Source organism: Porites lutea, chromosome 1, assembly GCF_958299795.1.
Source record: "Porites lutea chromosome 1, jaPorLute2.1, whole genome shotgun sequence".
Lineage (NCBI taxonomy): Eukaryota > Metazoa > Cnidaria > Anthozoa > Scleractinia > Poritidae > Porites > Porites lutea.
In genome coordinates this window covers 29,925,242-29,945,330 of record NC_133201.1, presented here as the reverse complement: position 1 = coordinate 29,945,330, position 20,089 = coordinate 29,925,242, and the positions used below count along the sequence as shown (strand labels likewise).

The following is a 20,089-nucleotide window of genomic DNA, read 5'->3' as shown; positions in this document are numbered from 1 at the left end:
CCTGTGGTCAGAAAGACAGAAATTATTTTATATAGAAATGAAGACTGTAGGCCAAATAACAAAACTAAAACAAGATACAAAACTGACTGAAATTAAGTAAGTTTACATGCATGCAGCCCTATAACAGAGACAAAACTAGTGACAAATAAACTAACAATAAACTATGAGAATCTTGCCCTAATTCAATTCAGGCTTAAAAATCTTAAAAAGTAAAGTTTTGGTTTCTTGTCAAAGTAAGTGCTAGTATTAAAGGCTGTTACGGATAGTCAAGGGGATATCGTTCCAAATAATCGGGGCTTGAGAACTAATAGAAAATTGATACCTGAGAGACATTTTATGCAAGTTGAAACGAGAACGAGTTAGATAATCGTGAAAATCACGATTAAAGTGGAGGAGCGAGGAAAGAGAGGCAACCGTCGGGCATCCAGCCGTTCGAGGACTTTGAGACTTGTCTGCTAGTCACGCAACGCTCCTCCCTTTTTGGAGGAGCTTTGCGTGACGACACAAAAAACGGCGCTGTAGCAGACTTAAGAAAATTTTACCCTATGAACTCAGGCCCTGGACAATTCACTGATATAAAACCAATAAATTAATATCAACATTTTCTCCTTGAGGTTGGCTTATATTTCGCCCTCGTTTCCCCGCGCAATCGGGGCTGGAGTACTCAGGGGGACCTAGTAAGTCTTACTCTTGTCCTTCTCATTGACGTCAATCGAGACAAACATGGCGACCGAAAATTCCTTTCTCTCCACGATTTGATTTTCATTTCAAGGTTGTGAACTTTTAACTGGCAGCCATGTTGATTTACGTTGAAAGCAAAGCTTTTCCGGTAAGTGGAATGTATGAAATGCTTACGCAGCTCAAGAAGGAGATATCTGCATGGAAAAAAAATCCATGTTTTGGTTTGTGACCTGTTCAGCTGTTTGTACGTTTCTTAGTGACAGGGGAGCGTGCGAAGTGATCTTTGCTTCAATCTTACATTTAATATATCTAAGTGGTTAACTTAAGCTTACTTTTGGATAAATATCATAGCCGGTTGCAGAGGTCAGACTTTTTCTGGCATGAAATAGTTCCTGCAATCTTGCTTGAAACCTGAAAACGTCCTCGTATAAAAACATATGACATGAATTGCTAGATGCTCGCAAAAGCATTGTTTGATGCACAAAATATGCGTGGAGATTTTGTAGTTATAAGCATAATAAAACGGAGGAGTAGGCACATTATGGAAGAGGGAAAATATTGAATGGTGTTGCACGGGAAGGTACATGGTCACCTCGCCACCAAACATCTCTCCACCAACGAAATCGCCACCAATAATAGAACTTAGCTTTATTGTATTTATAAGTCCTTAGCATGGGCAACAAAATAATGAAAAAACTTTCATGAACAGAAATTTTCTCTTAACCGTTACTGTATTATTATTATTATTGTAATCATTATTTCAAAGAAATTTGGTGATTATAAAACTTCTCTATTTCTCAAATGTCAAAGTTTACATTCACTGAACCTGCATGTATTACCCAGTATCAGGAGTATTAGTAATGGTAACAGGACTGAGTGGAGTCCAATTCGGTCTGTAATCATACGAGTGATTAACAAAATTGGACGACCGAAGTTCAACGCAAAGAACTTCAATAAGGATCGATAGGTTTGTAACTGAATCGACTTCAAATTAGAATAAGCTTGACAATAAAGTAATTCTTAGGTAAGTAATCCTAGGCATTAAACTGTGTCAATTATATTTCCAAGTTATTCATTCTTGGCAAGTTGACTTCTTGGTGGCAATTTTGTTAGTGGCGAGATAACCGTAAACTGTCGTTACGCGAAGAAAGACGTCACCAGTTTGGCACCAAGAAAAATTCTACAGTTCCCAAACGATTACTAGTATTTATAAAGCATGTGGCCTATCATGCAGTTCTTTTTAGGTCTGGTACATGTACACTGTACCTTCCAGACAAGTTCAAGGGGGAAGAGTGCCTGAATCATGAATATGACAATGGGGTTGTTTTATGAATAAGTTTTAGTATCCAAATCCCTCCCTCCTTTCCCAAACAAACAAAAAGGCCACCATTAACCCCTTGCCTACCAGAGCCAAATACAACCAGCAACTGGTAACCTTTTTCAATGACTGGAGTTCGTTTATTCAAGGCAACTTGAATTACCAGACTTTTGGTGATTTCATTAATTTTGTCTGAGGACGTACATATACGTCCTGGGTTGCTGCTTGACCTCACACAGGACGTATATATACATCCTTGGTGGCCAAGGGATTAAATCTCAGGAAAATAACAAATTCTTCCCACCTGCTAAAAGAGCATTCCTACACTATAATAAATTATTTGTCTCCTCAGAAAATGTGTCCAATACAAGTACATTTACGGTAATGTCTAATAAGTCTTCAGAAAATGGTTATTGCATTTCTCATTCATCCTCAATCTCATGACCTCATTCCAATTTTCTTTGTTATACCTCCTCAGAAAAACCTGGGCACCAGGGCTGGACTTTAATAAATTATTGGAATGGCACTTTGATTATTTTTTTTTTGAACAGTTCCAATAAGCCATTTATAAGGGTTGTCACTAAGATTTCAAGTTGCCAGGTAAATACAACAAGTAGCTAGGTTGAAAATCAAACAGCAAGGGATTTCTTTTGCTTTCTATGAAAGTAGCCGGGGGCCATGTTCATAGTAGCGGGGATTCCCTGACCCTTTGCTCTTAATGACAGCCCTGCATTCGTCAGATCTTTCTTTGACTCTCTATAAGGGAGACATCGATCTCCTTAAGAATGGATGTCCCAAAGATGTCCACCTACAGACAGACTTGACTGTACATACCAGCAAAAGCTTTCAACTATGTTATGTTTCTTTTTGTGCAGAGTAAGACCTTTACTCTGGTGTGTAACCCACATGAGACCATCGCAAGAGCAAGAGCACAGATGCTGCACATTTTGTATGAACTGGGAAGAGCTGAGCATCAGTTTCGCTTCCGATTCAAGGGAGAATATCTCAGAGATGGTTACACTTTTGAAGTAAGTAATCAGGAATAATAAGTAATTGGATGAGGCTGAGTATGATCAAGGTTGTGAAGAAAGTTATTTACAAAAGTTTGACAGTTCTTCAGTAGACTGCAATAGCAGATGCCTTTTTTGGCTCTTGTTTCACCTGGCGAGAAAAGAGCCAAAAAAGGTATCTGCTCTTGAAGGATAGCCCTTTAGGCAAGCTGTAGCTCATAATCATGTTCTAGCCCAAGAATCATTTTTACTAGGTCGCAAAAAAAATTTGATGGGCGGACATGATTGCGGTTCTTCTGTAATATTTGAATACCCCCAAAACCCTCACTTGTTGGTCGGACAAATGGAAATCAAAGAGGGTGAATAACAACACCACATGAGATCTTCATAATTCTTCAGATCATATGAAAGCCGAATCCATTGTTATTCTCTAGAACGTTACTTTTACAGTACATGTGTTGTATTGAAAGGTTTTATTGACTTGTTTGAAATTCACAACAGTGAGGTTCTGAGAGACTAGCTATAGTGTTGTTCTCTTGAATATTGCAAATAAGTTAATTTTATCAACAATAGAAATCTGAATGTGGTGATCTTATTAAAAATTATTACCCACGTATATCATCCATTTTTCAAAAATGCAAGTGGCTTTCTCTGTCAAGAAAGATTGTTAAGATCAGAAATTTTGCTACCATGGTAACGTGCATTCACACAACTGACTTCTTCTCTATATTATTCTCTTTGTCCTAATTTCAGGATTATAGGATTCTGGATAATTCTGTTATCAAAATGGTTCCAATGAGTAAGAGAAAAAGAGGGGTAAGCTATGTTGTAGTATTTTTCTTATTTTTTTATGTATTGGTTTCAGATGCATGTTGTGGTTAATGTGAAATTCTGAAAAAAATGGTTTCAACCGACAATATCTAGTCAATTTTTAATTTCCTAACTCTTATCATGTCATTCATAGTTACAAATGGTTATTAGGAGATAAAGGAAATTGAAAATGCCATGGAAATATGATTCATTTGGTGTGTTTAATCACCTCTTTTGTTACATAATAGTGAACTTAAGAAACAGGACGGGAGAGGAAAGAAGATGGCAAATCTTGTGTGACAAGCATGACAATAATTTTGTTTGAAGTAACTTTACTTGCCTTTAAACAGATATTTTTTATCAAAGACCAGAAAACATTAATGTTAAGTGAAGATCAAGACTTGATCTTCACTACTTAGTAGTAGCCCTGTCACGTTTGTCACACACAAGCGTTTTTCCATCCTTTTCTTCCTGTCGTCCTGTTGCATAAACTCACCAATGTATGATTACAACTTTGCAACTTTCCAAACAGTTACCACGACAATGTCTTTCAAAAAATACAGACATCTGAATCCTTGGGGTCTGTTTCCCCATTATTTTGTTAAACTAAACTCATCTTTAGAATTATTGTGACTGGTGAAATTGTTTGGTGTGAAATATCATCCATTCTCTCTTACAGTCCTACAGTACTGTTTATGGTAATGAAGCACTTTATCAAGACGGAGCTGCTTCAGATGTACATGACTTCAGTTCAAGAGCTCATCTCTTGGGTCAAGAAGAGCTAGATGATGTTCAAAAGGCTTTGAGGAAGGAAGTTTCTATTTTTGAACGGAGAGAATCTTTGCTAGGCTCATTCAAGGTATAAAAATGAATCTTTTTCTGCCTAAAGTGCCTGAGGTAGTGATGCGGCAAAATTTTGTGACTTAAATGTTCCATTACCTGATCGAAATGTCTTTGTTGTGGTATATAACAAATCACTTTATCAGTTACATGTATGCTTGTCCCTCATGGAACCAGTCGATATGTCTTTCAAGTCTTAAATTATTTTTTGGATTGCTTAACTTGTTAAAGAAAGAGTAACTGCTCCCCAGAAGAACTACTCGTGTGTTACATGTTGCTTTATTACTAAAACTTGACACTGCCACAAAAAAATGTGTTTACTGTGATACATACCACCTTGTGGTGTGCCTTATTCTACTCCTAAAAGTTTAAACTCTAAATATTAAACATTGTCATTGTAATTACTATCTGTCTTTACATTGGCTAAGAGGCTACAGTTAATTTTGGAAATCAGTATAACCTACAGATTAGCTTTTTGTTGCTGGTCATTCACATGGTACAAAACTAATCTGGTAATTTCCTTTGCGGTTTGTCTTGTCCAAGTGCTTTATTTGCTCTCCAACATGAGATTTTTGTCCCATATGACTGACCAACTGAAAATGTTCCTTTAGTGTGTTAGGAGACTGTGATAATTTTTTTTCCCTTTTTTATAAGGTTCATTTTTTATGTGTTTATAGGTTTTGTTATGGATCCATTTCTTGGCTACGGTTTTATCATTCACTACTATTTACTGGTTCTCTGCATTGTGGACAGGTGAAAAATAGTCTTTAGCATATTATAACATTTTTTTTAAAGATTTGATCTTTAATTAAGCATTTATGACAATCTAAAAAGTATAATTACCTATTAATGAACTCAGCTTTCGTAGGATATGAAGAATTAAAATGTAGATCGAGGGGGGTGTTATCCACCGAGGCTGAAAACACCCTCATCTGCACAATTCTTCACATCCTACAAAAGCCGAATTCATTAATTGCTTTATTATTCATTCAAAATAATTCCTGGTTTAAAAACAAGCTAAAACATGCTTACGTTTGTCCATGTTTAAAGTTCATCTTGATAGTGCATGTTTAGAAGTTAAAGGGCTTTTCAGGTCTGCAAATATGCTCCAAAAAGCAGATGTTTTCAAGCGAGTTGTCTTCTTGCTATGTTTTTAGACAACAGTTCATCGTGAAACGAGTAAAATGTTCCGCTGACTGTTCGGCCATTTTCTTTTCACAACAATTACATTAATTTTGATTCATTTTGTCTACAAATTATTTGATGATTGGACACTATTTAAAAAATGCAGAAAATTATCCTGCAAAATGCTTTTGAACAAAAGAAAAAACAAATGCGGATTAAAATCTCACCCCTTCAAACAACTGGGCACTGGGACTTGGGGGCTTATTAGAGCATGGGAACTTAATTATTCAGGGAAATATGGTACATTTAAGTTTAAGATGTAATCTCTGATGTTTTTTTTAAACTGTGTATTGGTTTGCTAAAATTTGTGCAGGAGCTCTGATGTTATTTGGTTTCTTGTACTGTCCTAACTATACCAGACTTGGAGGATTTGTGGGAAAATATGGAATGAAGTAAGTTCATTGTCATTATTTCACTTACTCTGTTTGTTTTTTTTATTTTTAGAATGTCACAGTACAGTACAGCTGTAACAATCATGTAGGGGTACATAAGGTCATAGCCATGTGCTTTTACATTAACGATATTGTTAAGATAGGGTGGTTACCAGTAAGACAGCAAAGAGATTTCCACGTTTCTCAAACTCGTTCACCAGGCTTTGTACTCTCCCAGCTGGCCGTCTCACGTACCACTAGGTACAGTTAAACCTCTGTGATCTTTGCGGTCAGGAGCAGCAACAAGATTAACTATACCAATGGAGAGGGGCACTTTTCAAGACTCTGCTGCCAAGTTATTTAATGTCCTTCTGGCAAATATTAGAAACTGTAGCGATTTCAAAGTGTACTGTAGGGAAGTTAATACCTATCTATTAAATAAAACATTTGTAAATAGTTTGTAAATTGCATATAGGGTTGTATTACTATTACTAATCTTTATAACATTTTTATTTTTTATACAATATCTTTTTATAGTCCGATATTTTTGCTTTTTATATTGTAGATTTCAATTCAATTTTTTTTGTAGTATATTATAGTTTTTCATTTTTTATATAATTTGTAGTTTTTAACAGGTGAAGAGCCACTAGGTGGATGCACTGTTAATAAACCATTATTATTATTATTATGATTATTATTATTATTATGATTATTATTATTATGATTATTATGATTATTATGATTATGATTATGATTATTATGATTATGATTATTATTATTATGTGCTCAATAGTCTAGGCAAGTATTATGGTAGGCATCCTTAAGCATCTGTCCTCGTATTTGATTTGTGTTGCAGCAAAAACACCTTCGTGATTGCATTTTCTGTTGGAGCCGTTATGAATGTCACTGCTTCACTGCTGATGGGAATTTATGTTTTATTGGAATTACTGGTGAGTACAGGATGTAGCATTAATTAGCCACACTTTCTTTAGCAAATTACAAGTTAAACATTAAATCAAAACATTAAAGATAAAGCATATGATCGTAACATTTTACTGGCCCAAACCAAATGTCTATTGATCCAAGACTTGGGAACTTATACTTGAGTTAACTGTTTCTGGACCTGAAGTAAAGAATGGATTAGCTAATCAACTTCTTTTACAGGCTTATGAGTGTGACACCGAAGAACAAACCTGCTTGCGACAGAAGGAACTGATGTACTGGTCAAGTAAGTTGGTCTACTTCAATAAAATACCACAAAATGTCGCTTATACGTTATTTTTTGTAACGCACTTTAGGAGGGCTTTTAACAGAGGGGCTTACATGTGTATATCCAAAGGGGTAGATAACCAAAATAGAAAAAGCACTTTGAAAGGAGCTTTGCATCGCTAATCAAAACACCCCTCTCACACACAACTCGGAGCCATGCCAAGCCGACAATGCCGCTTGACCTTTATTATATCAACAGACAAATCATTAGCGTTACAGTACAAAGAGAGCCATTAACAAAACGACTGATACTGAGCCTAGATACAAGGCTAACATACAAGAAAAACCAGATTTAAGGCACTACTTGAAATCCCACAACAACCCGAAAAAAAATCAAGGGAGGGTCGGCGGGGCATGTCAGGGAATGGGGGAAGACATGAAACAAATACAACTGAAATTTGAAATGCCATGTGACCTGAACCCCCCGCCCCTGTCACTGCTATCTAATTTTCATTTGTAAATCACTCTAGGTTGTCCACTTCAGTTTTAAAAAAAATATGCCTAGCAAAAGACCCAAAGAGAATGTAGTTGCAATTTATTGTATTTCTTATTTGCAGTTGTCTTGTATTGTGGACAAACTGTTTGTTTGGTCATCAGTGTGTTGATTTGTGCCATTCTTTACCACAACTTCAAGACAGAGGTTAGAGTTGTGAATGTGTTGTATTTTGTCTGTTCAAGTTTAAGTTCTCACACACTGAATGCCATATGTCTGCCACACAACAATACAACAGCACTTCAATCATTTTATTTTATTTTCACTTATTCAAAAGTACATGAATACAACAGAAATAGGAACAAAAAGAAAAGAAAATCAGAGCTGGTTTACCATGTTATTATATGTATTACTATGGAAAAGTCATAGTGGCCAAAGAAGCAAAGCTTTTGAGTTTGCCACTACCACAACTTACAGTTTCTAATGGGAGATGGTTTCATTTGCAGTTATTTTGTTAGCTCTGTGTCCTGCCTCCCTAATGCCTCCCTAAATTAATTTCTGTGGGAGTTATTATGGCTGTTTTTGAATGATGCATACATGTATTTCTTTTAGCCATTGTTTTGCTTCAAAATAGAAGGACTATATTTTAATTTCAGTGTACTGTAATACAGAGTTTTGGAGTTTGTCTTTAGATTAACTGTCTGGTTACATAAAGGTCAAAGCATTAACAATTGCAGACTATTTTTTTTTTTTAACTGGAACTCATTGGTTCTGAACTTATAAAGGACTCATGATTTTTCACAAGATGAGTCCCAGGACTTGACATAACTATTTGTAACAAAATCACTGATTTGCAAAACTAGTTACAGAGCTCATACAATTTACTAATCTATTATCAAAGGTGGAGAGGATACAAAGATATTAATTAATTGAGTAATTAACAAAGCTAGATGGTAGATGGATGGTATTCACTGACTGTCAAGTAGTGAGAGTTTATTATGTCAGGTGAACTGTTTTAGACTGGCATTCTTAGAAGCAATATTAATGGAAATGTACTTTGTCTGTGTGGCCTACCAACAGGTTGGCGACTTGATTGAGACGTACCTGGTCCAGATCAGAGACATTGACAAAGTGATGAAGAGCGCCAAAACTGGAAGTGTAAAGGAAAGAAGAAATGCTGCATTTGAATTGGCCAGCTTAGCTGCCACAGGAGATGATACAAAATTTAGAATTGTACAGGAAGGAGGGTAGGCTAGCTATTAACATTTTTATTTAAATTGCAAAAGCGAGTTTCTAAACTAATTGCACACAAAGTGCATAGACTATGCATGGTCTTAGCGGAGTGCAAACCGTAGTAACAAATTATGTATATGTTTTTAGCCTTTCTATCCCAGTTCTTCAAAACACTTGCATTATTAATATACTGTTACTAAAATAATGATAATTATTTTTATTATTTTCCCTGGTTTTAATTTTATTTTCCTTTGTTTTTGGGTATGTTAATGATGATAATGAGTTTTTAACACAGTAACAGTTACAATAATAAATATTTAGTTAGTATTTATAATTCATAATGCATAGTAATTTATTTATGCACAATGCATAGCATTTCTTTGGACTGATTAATATACTGTGCTCAACCCTCCATGTATATTAATTATGACTGTGGTAGGAAAAGGGACAAACGGGGACAATTTGTGATCAAGGACATGGTATTTTAATATTTGTAAACATATGAAGTCAATATACCATCGTATTGAGACCTTAAGAGTAATTATTATCCAGAATGTCTTAATATGTTGGCACATTGAATGCTCTTAACCACTGATCACTTAGATCTCAAAAAATAATCTAACAAAAAAGGTTCCTGGTAATGAATATTCTAAAAATGTGGAGCTACTGTTGTTAAATACTGTAAAATTCCGAAAATAAGCCCCGGGGCTTATATTTTCCAAAGACCTTTTTTGAGGGGCTTATTTTTGGAGGGGCTCATATTCGGGGGGGCTTATCTATGGAGGAAATTTTGCATTTTAAAATCGATTGAGCTAGTTTGTGGTGGGAAGGAAATTTACCATTTTTGCTTTGTTTTACTTTGTATTTGAAGGCAAATTCCAATTACAAGCCCCTGGGGGGGCTTATATTCGGAGGGGCGATTTAACGGAGGGTTTTTTGTGTTACGATTTTGAGGGGCTTATATTTGGAGGGGCTTATTTTCAGAATTTTACGGTAGTTTCATTTTATCCTGTTCTCATAGTTACAAATTAAAGCATTAAGACATTTTCTTTCTCTTCCTCTGCCTAGGATTGAAGCTTTGATGAATTTATGTTTGTCACAAGACCAGGTACTGGTTATATCAGATCGTTATTTTCTTTGTTCTTTAAACAAGTTAATTTTAAAATGACTATTTTTCCAGACACCTATTCAGTTGTCCTGCAGGTTAATATTTTAATATTAAAATTAAAATTTTCTGATGAAGGTGGAGTATGATCTTCTGGGTGAGTGTAGTCCTGAATAGGACTATTGTTTACGGTCACTGATCTTTCAAATATCTGTGCAGTAGTCATTTTCAGAGTATACTATGAGTAGTGCCCATTTTTCCTTTAGGATAGCAGAGTGAACCAAACGCAAGCGTGCATGAAAATCACCCCCACGTCTCGCCTTTCTCGTGTGGGGTCATTTTCACGCGCGCTTGCGTTTCACTCGCGCTGCTGCCCCTGAGGAAAAATTGGTACTGCTCATAGTCTATCTTCAGAGTTAAAGTCTGCACCGCTCTCTAGGTTGTTGCAACCTGTCACTATCAGAAACAGTGCTATTCAAGATCTACACTCACATATAGGCAATCATTTAATTATTCCACTTACTTTCTGCCTTTCCCTTAAAATATTCTCCCTTTTAATTATTTTCTCATCATTTTTCAAATTAGATGAGTCCGTATCATAAAAAAATATTTTTTGTAGTGAGCCAACGATTAAAAATCTGAATTTAAGCCCCTTTATATATAATATATGGATTTAGCCAGGGCTAAAACCGAAGCTCTCGATAATATTTATAGTTTGTTGAAACAAAATATAAAATCGTGTAATGCTAAGCGGCGAAGGCAACGCCGGAGATCGGTGAAAAACAAAAATAGGTCTAATCAGCAAAAAAAGCAGCTTTGCACGTGCAGCACACTTTTTTTGTACATTTCTTTGCCGTTGTTTTGCAAGACTACAACGTGAAACTTCCAGAAACTTCTTAGGGGCTGTTTACACTGAGTGAGTGAAGGGAGGAAGATTCTAGAAGGTGGAATAACTTTACGTTGGGTTTACGTGGAGAACACGGATACAGAAACAATTTCCGCTTTGAGGTTGTTGTTGTTTTTTTCTTTGCCAATTGGCGATTTTAAAAAGAGCATCATTGAAATGATTTTCTTTTCTTCTTCCAGGCTACTCAAGAATATGCCATCGAGGCCATATCAGAGCTGTTAACTGTCCCTGTTATTCAGGTTGGTGTTTATTTTCTTAATTCGAACTGAAAACTTACTCTGTTGCTCTAGACTGTATAGGAACAGCAGCCAATGTTTAATCTTTAAATGTTGGATTACATGTCAATGTTCCCAGCTTTGCTTGCACTCATACAGGCAATGGGGGGCTGCTTACTTAAATATTTTTTTTTATTGTGGCAATACCCCTCCTCCCCTTTGGGTACTCCATATATACGGAAGGGTCCGCTTAAAGACGGTATCTTTTTCAGGCTTCAGGTGGATAAAAGGGTAAGGATTTCATGAATTGATACAGGAGCCCATAACTGGAAGTGAAAAATTCTATACTAGGCCTATGTCACGGCGTTTTTAATGAACTGGCTTATTTTTAGATAAGTTATAGAAGACTTATAATTTCTCACGAAAATGGGAGCTCCGCTCCGTTCATGAGCGCATTATAAATAAAAGATATGACAAAAGAAAGCTAAACATCATTAAAAGGTCAAAATGCCACTTTCAGGGGTTTTGGTTTGCTGAGTGGTTTGTGGGACCTGTAAGATATTCTAAATTCGCGCCAAAATCGTTGTAAAAATAAACTGGTCAGTAAAAAAGCCGTGCCACGAGGTGATGGAAGTTGCTATTTCCGAGTTATGGGCTCCTGGTATATAAAAGGACAGAAAAATCTTTCATTTAGGTACTTGAAAGAACCTTTAATAGAATTATCTCTGATGCAGACGTACCTTTATATTCTACGTATAATGAAATGAAGACTTACTGTTTCTAGGTTTGTGAAAGCGGCACTATTTTTTCTGAGTCATAGAAGTTATATGCGAGGGGTACCTATGTAGTCAGAAGTGGTCTATAAAAGGACATCACGGTGGAGCCTTACTGTATAAAATGTTGTTGATTAACCCTCCATGCAATGGCCACTTCTTAAACCATTGTCCTTCAGAGGGTATTGGCATTGTGTTGTGATGTGGTTATTATTCAAAATATTTCCCCAATTCTGATTGGCTAAAAACACACGCATAATTCACCATAACCAGTTACTGATGACCAAATTTAACGAGGAAATGATGTCAAAATTCTTCATAAGATATTCAGCGTCATTCATTAATTGTTAACTATCTTTTCAATCTTTTGTATTATCTCATCTGGTGACTGCCTTGTGATGCCAAGAAAGTAGTAGTACCCTTCAGATCATCAGAAAAATCCTTGTAATACTAAGATATTTGATATTTACAGGTCATCATTGTGACATGTTGTGTTGTATGTGTTTATTATCAGGATCAGTTTGTAGAGTTAGGTGGGGTTCGTACCATGTGTGCTCTGCTACACTCCAAGGAGAATCGTGTGGTCAATGAAGCTGTTACAGCTCTCTCTTACATTGTGTCTGACAGTGAAGAAAACAGAGAAGTGGTCATTGCAGAAAATGGGTAAAAACTTGTAGTCTGATAATCCATCCTCTAGTTTTTTGTTCTTCTTTTTCATGCATTGATATCGTGAACTAAATAATAAAAGTTAGCGACTTGATTTGGTAAGTGACTTGTGAACATAACATACATACGCAGGTGCCAGGGAAGTTAGTTACTTGCAATTCGGGTAAGCTGTAGCTAGCATGAAGTAGCCCAAAAGTCATTTTAAATAGCTACAATCATGGACAAAAGTCTTGGGACAATTTTAAATTTCTGGGGCGTTTTCTGATTCACATAGGTCCAACCCCTCCCCTCACCCCACAAACAATGTTGGACGCGTGTATCCAGAATTTTTTCCGAGTTTCAACTTTGTATAGGGTGGGGGGAGAAAGAACTGCAAGAAAATTTCGAAAAGGATGCACTGTTTTAATACGGAACCGAGAAATGACCGAATGAATATGAATATTGCAGTACTGTCCCAAGGACTTTTGTCCAGGATTGCAGCTCTAAAAGTGTTTTGATGAACAGTGTCGATTACAGTTCTTCTGTTATTTGAATTCCCCCAAAACATCACTTGCACGTGAGACAAGTTAAAAGAGAATTCAACAGCCTGATAGCAGCTAGTCCCGGGCTATCGGACATGACTTTCTTTACATACTGGCGTTATAAAAATAGATCTCCCTAGTTCGTATGTTTTGTTTTCCTAGTGTAGGTCATGTGATATTCTCAAGGGAATTCCCCCTTCGTCCTATGTCTGCCTATAACATTCAAATAACTAAATAAATAAATTGCAATGGTGTGCCATATCCCTCAACAAACCATGAGCAGAAGTGATATTTCATTGTAAAAACTTTTCTATTGATTTGCAGACTGGATGACCTCTGTTATGTAGCGGAACGAGGTAAGATATAATATTGTTATCAATGAAATCAGCTACAGCAGAGTGTACAAACAATCGGATTGATCAAGTTATCTTTTTCCTTTTCCAGTGCAAATTCCAGCTTCTCGTATTGTTGCTGCAATTTTCCTTGAACTTGCATTCACTGCGGAGATAAGAGTTATGCTGTCGCGCCAAAGTGCTCCAGGTAAAAGAGCCCATTACTTTTGCGTTACTAGTCTACAGTGAGAGTATAGTTGCTTTGAACCCTGTAGCTCATGGCAGTTACATCTCGATAGAAGTTTTTCCAGTAATTACGTCTTCCCTGCGTTTTACTAACAGTGAAAGTAAATCCTGTATTCACTCCTGCCGCTTGCTTAACGTTGAAATTTGGCGAGCTACAGTGACGTACTCTCCCCAGGTCTCTGCATCCACGACCGCGAAGTAGAGGACGCCGCAGCGATTTGCTTAAGGTCCCCAATATGAACGTGACTCTGATTGTGTGTAGCCCTTAATAGGATCATCGGTGACCTAGGTCATTCCCAGTTACTTTCTCTCTGTGTGTAAATTTTGGCTCAAAGGACGTTGGGACGGCCCGCCTTTCGCTTTGCTTGTTTCCAGTCATTTTGCCTTGTCTTGCGCGATCTCTCAGTGCGCCTGTGTACATGTAAGCCACTGGTTGGTGACACTGACTTAACAGGGAAGCAAAAACACCACGCTCTGTCCAATGGCACATCCCCGTATGCATGCCATGTAATTGTATGGAAGTGTCCTCCATCCCCAGGGCTGTGGTCTTTCTCTAAAAGGTTTTGTTTTATCTTTAGCCACGTCACTTGTACATTTGTGCAGACTTCGAGATCCAGAAACACAGCGACTGTCACTTCAAACACTGGAGCTGTTGGCGATCGAGAATTCAGATGTCATCATACAGCATGTATGTTGTTATGTTTGTTTATGTTTGTTTGCATTATGTATTTATTAGAGCTTTACATCTGAGGACGAGAACAAGCTAGTACGGGTACGAGATTTAACTTAAACTTTTCGCGAGTGTTCCGAAAAAGAAAACACCCCCCCAAAAGCTTCATTTTACTTTTTTTTTCACCAAAGAAGTTAGCACGGTTATTTATACTGAAGGAGGTTAACCCCTCTCCTGATGGCAAAATGATGAAACTTCATACATTTGATAACTTGTTCCCGCAACCAACAAACGACATTCGCGCTAAAACTCGTAGTAGAATGACGGCGGCTATCACGTTTTCCCGCCAAAATGACGCTGGTTCACGCGTGAGCAATACTCAGTATTGAGAAAATTTCGTACTCGTAGTCGTCCTCGTCTCAGTATCTTAAAACTCTCTATTCACTGTAAAGGTCAAACACTAGGATTGTTGCATGGTTTTGTGTATATCTCTTTAGACTCTCTCTCTGCGTTTTTACATGTGGGATGGTTGTTGCTCAGGTGTTGGGTGGGTGTATTCGTACTTGCATGTGGCTGTTGGGTGGGTGTGTTCGTGTGCGTGCGTGCGTGTTTGAGGGGAACGTTGTTTGGTGAAGATGACACAATAATTTTCCATGTTTTTACAGGAATCCCTTCTTGAATTGCTGTTGACTCTTCCTAAACTGACTGATGATGAACAGTTGTTCCTGCTGGCAGGGAAAATTATCTTATATTACGCTGAAAATGAACAGGTTGGTAAAAGGTTAAAATCTGTTTGGGAAGGTGGATGAGGACGCTCTAACGTGATGGAAAGTTGCCATCAAACAAATTAGGCGACAAGTCTGGGAGCAAGAGACTGGGATATGCGGTGTCATCTAACATCACCGCTCATTTGCCATTTCTCGTCGTCGTCATCTGTTAGCTGATTTAGCAACAGAACAGGAACGTCAGCTGACGACGGCGCGCGCAAATCAAGCAACTGGCTTGACCAATGGCAGAGCCCAAATTGGGCACCGGAAGTAGCGTTTAGTCCTTTCCGCGCGCTTTCCCGTCGTCAACTGACGTTCCCGTTCTGTTGTTAAATCAGCCTCCAAGTTTCAGTAATGAGCTTTTTGGTACCAAATTTATAGCCTAGGTATCAAGTTAAGCTTAAACCTTTATGTGAGATCACCCGTCACAAGCAACCCCTTATCCAAAGCACCATGGTTTCATAGTTTCATAGTTGAAACCTTTTTAAGACGACGTTGTATTATTGACATGAGCTGTATACTAAGAGTTCCTCTGTGTTAAGAGACACCACGATGTTCTCGAAAAAGGGAACATAGAGATCAGAGAATGCGTCAAGTGGTCGCTTACAACAATTTAAAAACAATGGAAAATCATTAAACTTTCAGGCCCAAAAAGTGGTCGCGGTCGCTTAGGTGAGGTGGTCGTTTACTAGAAGTTCCAACTGTAAGGCTTTGACTGGGAAAATTTTGGTGTTTTGGATGAGTGGTCGCTTGTGTGAGGTGGTCGCTTACGAGAGGTGGTCGCACATGGAGTTTTGACTGTATTTCAAATGAAATGTAATAAAAGTCGCGGGGAATGCTGGGAAGGACATAACTGCACTTTCTTCGTCTGGAGTTCCCTTGATGCCATGCGTTCGGGAAAACACGCGCGGGACTAGTCAGCGCAATGAGCCTGTCCACGAATCAAGTGCGCTGCGCCCTTTCATGCTTTGCAGACGGGGTTCAGACATCCATACAAGCGGTAAGGAAACTACCTTAATGAACTCTATATTTTTTGTTTTAGGCTTGTCAGAAGTTGGTCGAGTCTGAGGAATTAAAGCCCTGTTTGATGGAGTTTTCTTACAGCTTAGATCCGTTGCTGCAGAATGTTGTAGCGAAGATTGTTTTGGCGATGATTGAGTCTCATGAAAACAAGTAAGTGAATGAATTCATCAGAGCTGGTTTGAATCGAGCGTTGAACGCTTAAATCCAAAATTAAGGGTGTCTTAAAAGGTTATGTTGTTGCTATAGTAACCTATACATTATGGAGAATAAACGAGAAATTCAAATACTGCAGAAGCCGTAGCCTAGTCCAGTATGAAAAATTCAACAATCAATTTGTTCAACAATAACGTTAAACGTTTTCCAAAACGCGTTATCATATCACGTAATATAGCTATTGACCAATGAGCAAATTTCCGCAGTTATTGTCAGTAGTGGTAATTGCGAGTGACAAGAGGTGCCCCCGATCCTAATCTTCAGGTTGCTATTACGCATGCTCCGCAAGTATGTAGCCAGTTTGGACTTTCACTAAGAATGAATGGAATCACGTGAAACTTCAAGTTTTACGTGAAAGATGGTCGAAATGCGAAGGCTTTGGTTATTATTTTTTTAATGATTATTTTTGTTCTTTACCCTCAGGGATGAAATCGTCGAGCTTGGTCTGGATGAGGTGTTGATACAAATCAAGAACGAATCATCGGACAGAGATGCGTGGCGCATGGCAGATCACGGCCTCATGAAGTTACATAACGTTAAACCTGTGGGAAAACAATCTTCCCTATCAAGTAACAAGTCCAAAACTAGCTCCGGTGGAGTGGTCGCAAGTCTACCTGTCAAGAAAGCTCTTTGAGAGCTTTGTTTGCTTGGAGTGGCGTTATCTCGTCTCAATTTTCCCTTGAGATTTTAGGTTTACAGAACCATATTTTTGGTGTTTGACTCCCACATCTATACAATACAGTTTCTCGTACTGTTCCCTCCGGTGTTTTGTCGTACCCTTCAAATCAAAGTATAAAAACAAATTGTCATTTTTCTGCCATGACCACTTCGACTAGAGCTTAGTTTTCCCGCGTTTTCAAGGTACACGACCCGATCACGTGAGTTGTTCCCACTACCAGATAAGGGAGTTTTTTTAGGTTTTGACACATGGCACGTGACAGTTTCTCCTCCAATCGCCAAACGAGCTTAATCTGATTTAAGAGGTATAGGAGTTTCTAATATTCTTTTGATGCGCAATCACTTTCCACAACTGTAAATATTTTGTACTAACATCATTGTGTATGATACTTGAAGTCTAATTTTTTTAAGAAAGGAAAGCGTAGCTGCATTTGATTACCTTGATTTGTTTACAGTGTTTGTTTTTAAGACGATTTGAGACAAATTACTACTAAAACTGACGTATAGGAACCGTCAACAGAAAGATTATTTCTAAAGAAACCGTTTAAATCCTTGAACCAAAAAAGGAAACATTAGCAACTTTTATGTCAGTTTTTTTTTTTGTAACAAAGAACAGTCAGAACAGTTTAGTTATTTATCTTTTATCTCTCAGTATTATTTATTTATCTCTTCAACATTTTGCCGGCTCTGACTGTTAATTAACGGACTGTAAGTTTAGTTACAACTGGGTTGTCTTATAGTGTTGTCGAATACTTGACGCATCGCCTTGTAGTATAAAGCCTCACTATACAGTAATGTATTTTACGGCATTGCAATGACCTATTTTTGCTAATAAAATAATAGTTCTTGTTGGCATGTTGCACTTTGTTGAAATGCGTATTCCAAATATCCGCAACGTTGAGGCAAGAAGAACAAATTTCTTTCACAAAATTCATACATCAATGTTTCTTTGGTTTAAGTTAACTGAGCGAAAAAACGAAGCTTCGAGAAACGAGCTTCGCAGCACGACGGGATATAAAAATAGACAAATTTCAGCGAATATTAGATTTCTAGGTCCTCGCGTGAATCATATATGGGCCAATATCCATTAATGGTTCCATACATTTGTTGCCAAGGTAAGTGTTTGCCACCTTTTTGGTTTCCAAGTTGTGCGTGGTTGGGTTTTTGAGGGGGGCTGTTCTTTTTTTTTTGTTTGGTTGGTTTTATGCATCAGTCAATTCCACCTGCGCCCAGCCCTCCCCCCCCCCCCCGGGCGTTAGCACTTTTTTTTTTTGCCTTGGATGGCAAATTCCCGGGGGTGGGGACTCTTGAGCTGTCAAATCCCCCGGGGTGGGGGCGAAAAAAGAAGGGCAAATGCCCCGTCCTCCGTCAACACTGCAACATTTTTCATTGATCGCACAGTCAGATAGTGCCATAGCATTTTAATGGGCCATTTTTTGTTTCAATTAACGTCTTCCTTTGTAATTAAGATTTCACGCCGCGACGACATGCACTAGTTTATGGTGTTAGTATTGGTATGAAATTATAGACATAAAAATTAATAGAGTGCTGTAAAGTTATATGTCATAAATAGTTTTATAGATATGAAAGGATGTTCTTCAAATAATATCAACAGAAATTTGATTCAATAACCAGAAAACGTTGATTCACATCGATAGCTCCAATTTCGCTACGTAATTCTGGCTTAATATTAGCAATGAAGAAATGCGTACATACATGTGAAATCGAGAACATGCCTTTACAACCCTCTTCAATTTATTCCTGTCCTTGACAGATGAGTCAATCTGCTTTTTTCCAGTGCAACCTTCTGTGTAGTTATATTTTGAAACCGCGTGCGTGTCAAAAGCTCGGGAATGACCCGGGGTTGGCAAATGCCCTGCCCCCGGACAGTGCAAAATTTGCAAATTCCCCACCCCCGGGACTGACAAGGCGGGCAAATGCCCCGCAGTAGCCCGGGGGGGGAGCTGGGCGCATGTGGAATTGAATGATGCATTAGACAGGCGTTTCAGTATAGTGCTCAATTTCGATTTCAGAATGAGCTAAAGACAAAACGAAATGATCGCCAATATATGACTGATAGCTGTCTATTTAACATCAGATCAGCCGTTACTTTTATTTATTTTTTGCTTCTTTAATTTACTTCTTAGGGTCGAGAAGGAAAAAAAGCAGATTACGGAGATAAAGGGAGAGTGCATGATAGCAGGTCACTACGTCTATTTAACGTTAAGTTCATGTGACGTGTAATCAGGCTTTTGTCTTCATCTGGAATTGAAGGTTCGAAGAGTTTTAACATTAACATTCTTATTTTGAGAGCGTTCTCCCTCCCAACGCACTTCAAAGTAATGTTTCCGCCACCGAATATAATGAAAATCAGAAATAATGAAAATGTTTTTTTTAAAACTTTCTCAAGTCATATGCTTTGTCGATCTGTGTAAGAGGAAGAGGCGAGTTTGGGTGTGTTTGTTGATCGCAAATGGTCCAAGTTTAAAAAATGAAAAGATTGTATCAGTAGGGGCTTGCCTTCAATAAACACACCCACGCTGAAATTCCATATCAGCCCTTTGGCTGACTTCATTTCAGAGTAGGAGGATGGCGGTGATTTCTCAGCAAGTCCTTTGCCCTGGTACAAATCTACTGACTTTTAAAAATTGAAGCTGAACTCGGACATACTGACATGTTTTTGGAATCAGATGTATCGAATGAAACTAAGCATCTAGCCATGTGTCAGGGGTGCCAGGAGGTACTTGACTTCTTATTATGGAATTATCGTCGTTTTCTAAGGAGCTCTAATGCTACCACGTGTCGGTAGAGGCCGCAGTACTC

At 37.8% G+C, this 20,089-nt stretch overlaps 1 protein-coding gene across 1 annotated transcript; it reads left to right on the top strand.

Moving 5' to 3' along the window:
- Positions 1–706: 706 nt before the first annotated feature.
- On the top strand, positions 707–17,872 carry LOC140947900 (uncharacterized). The gene is made up of 19 exons (XM_073397120.1): positions 707–829; positions 2,875–3,027; positions 3,763–3,825; positions 4,499–4,678; positions 5,337–5,412; positions 6,158–6,236; positions 7,072–7,165; positions 7,380–7,443; positions 8,042–8,124; positions 8,998–9,164; positions 10,219–10,258; positions 11,342–11,401; positions 12,665–12,813; positions 13,662–13,693; positions 13,782–13,877; positions 14,494–14,603; positions 15,251–15,355; positions 16,395–16,525; positions 17,012–17,872. Exons 1-19 carry the CDS (start codon positions 797–799, stop codon positions 17,220–17,222), a joined length of 1,926 nt encoding a protein of 641 aa, XP_073253221.1. The 5' UTR covers positions 707–796; the 3' UTR covers positions 17,223–17,872.
- The last annotated feature ends 2,217 nt before the right edge of the window (positions 17,873–20,089 follow it).

Excerpts from the sequence above, each read along its gene's own strand:
- LOC140947900 (XM_073397120.1), top strand. The coding sequence starts at position 797 with ATGTTGATTTACGTTGAAAGCAAAGCTTTTCCG. Across the intron at positions 3,826-4,498 it reads TGAGTAAGAGAAAAAGAGGG|TCCTACAGTACTGTTTATGG; the intron begins GTAAGCTATGTT and ends TCTCTCTTACAG. Across the intron at positions 11,402-12,664 it reads TAACTGTCCCTGTTATTCAG|GATCAGTTTGTAGAGTTAGG; the intron begins GTTGGTGTTTAT and ends GTTTATTATCAG.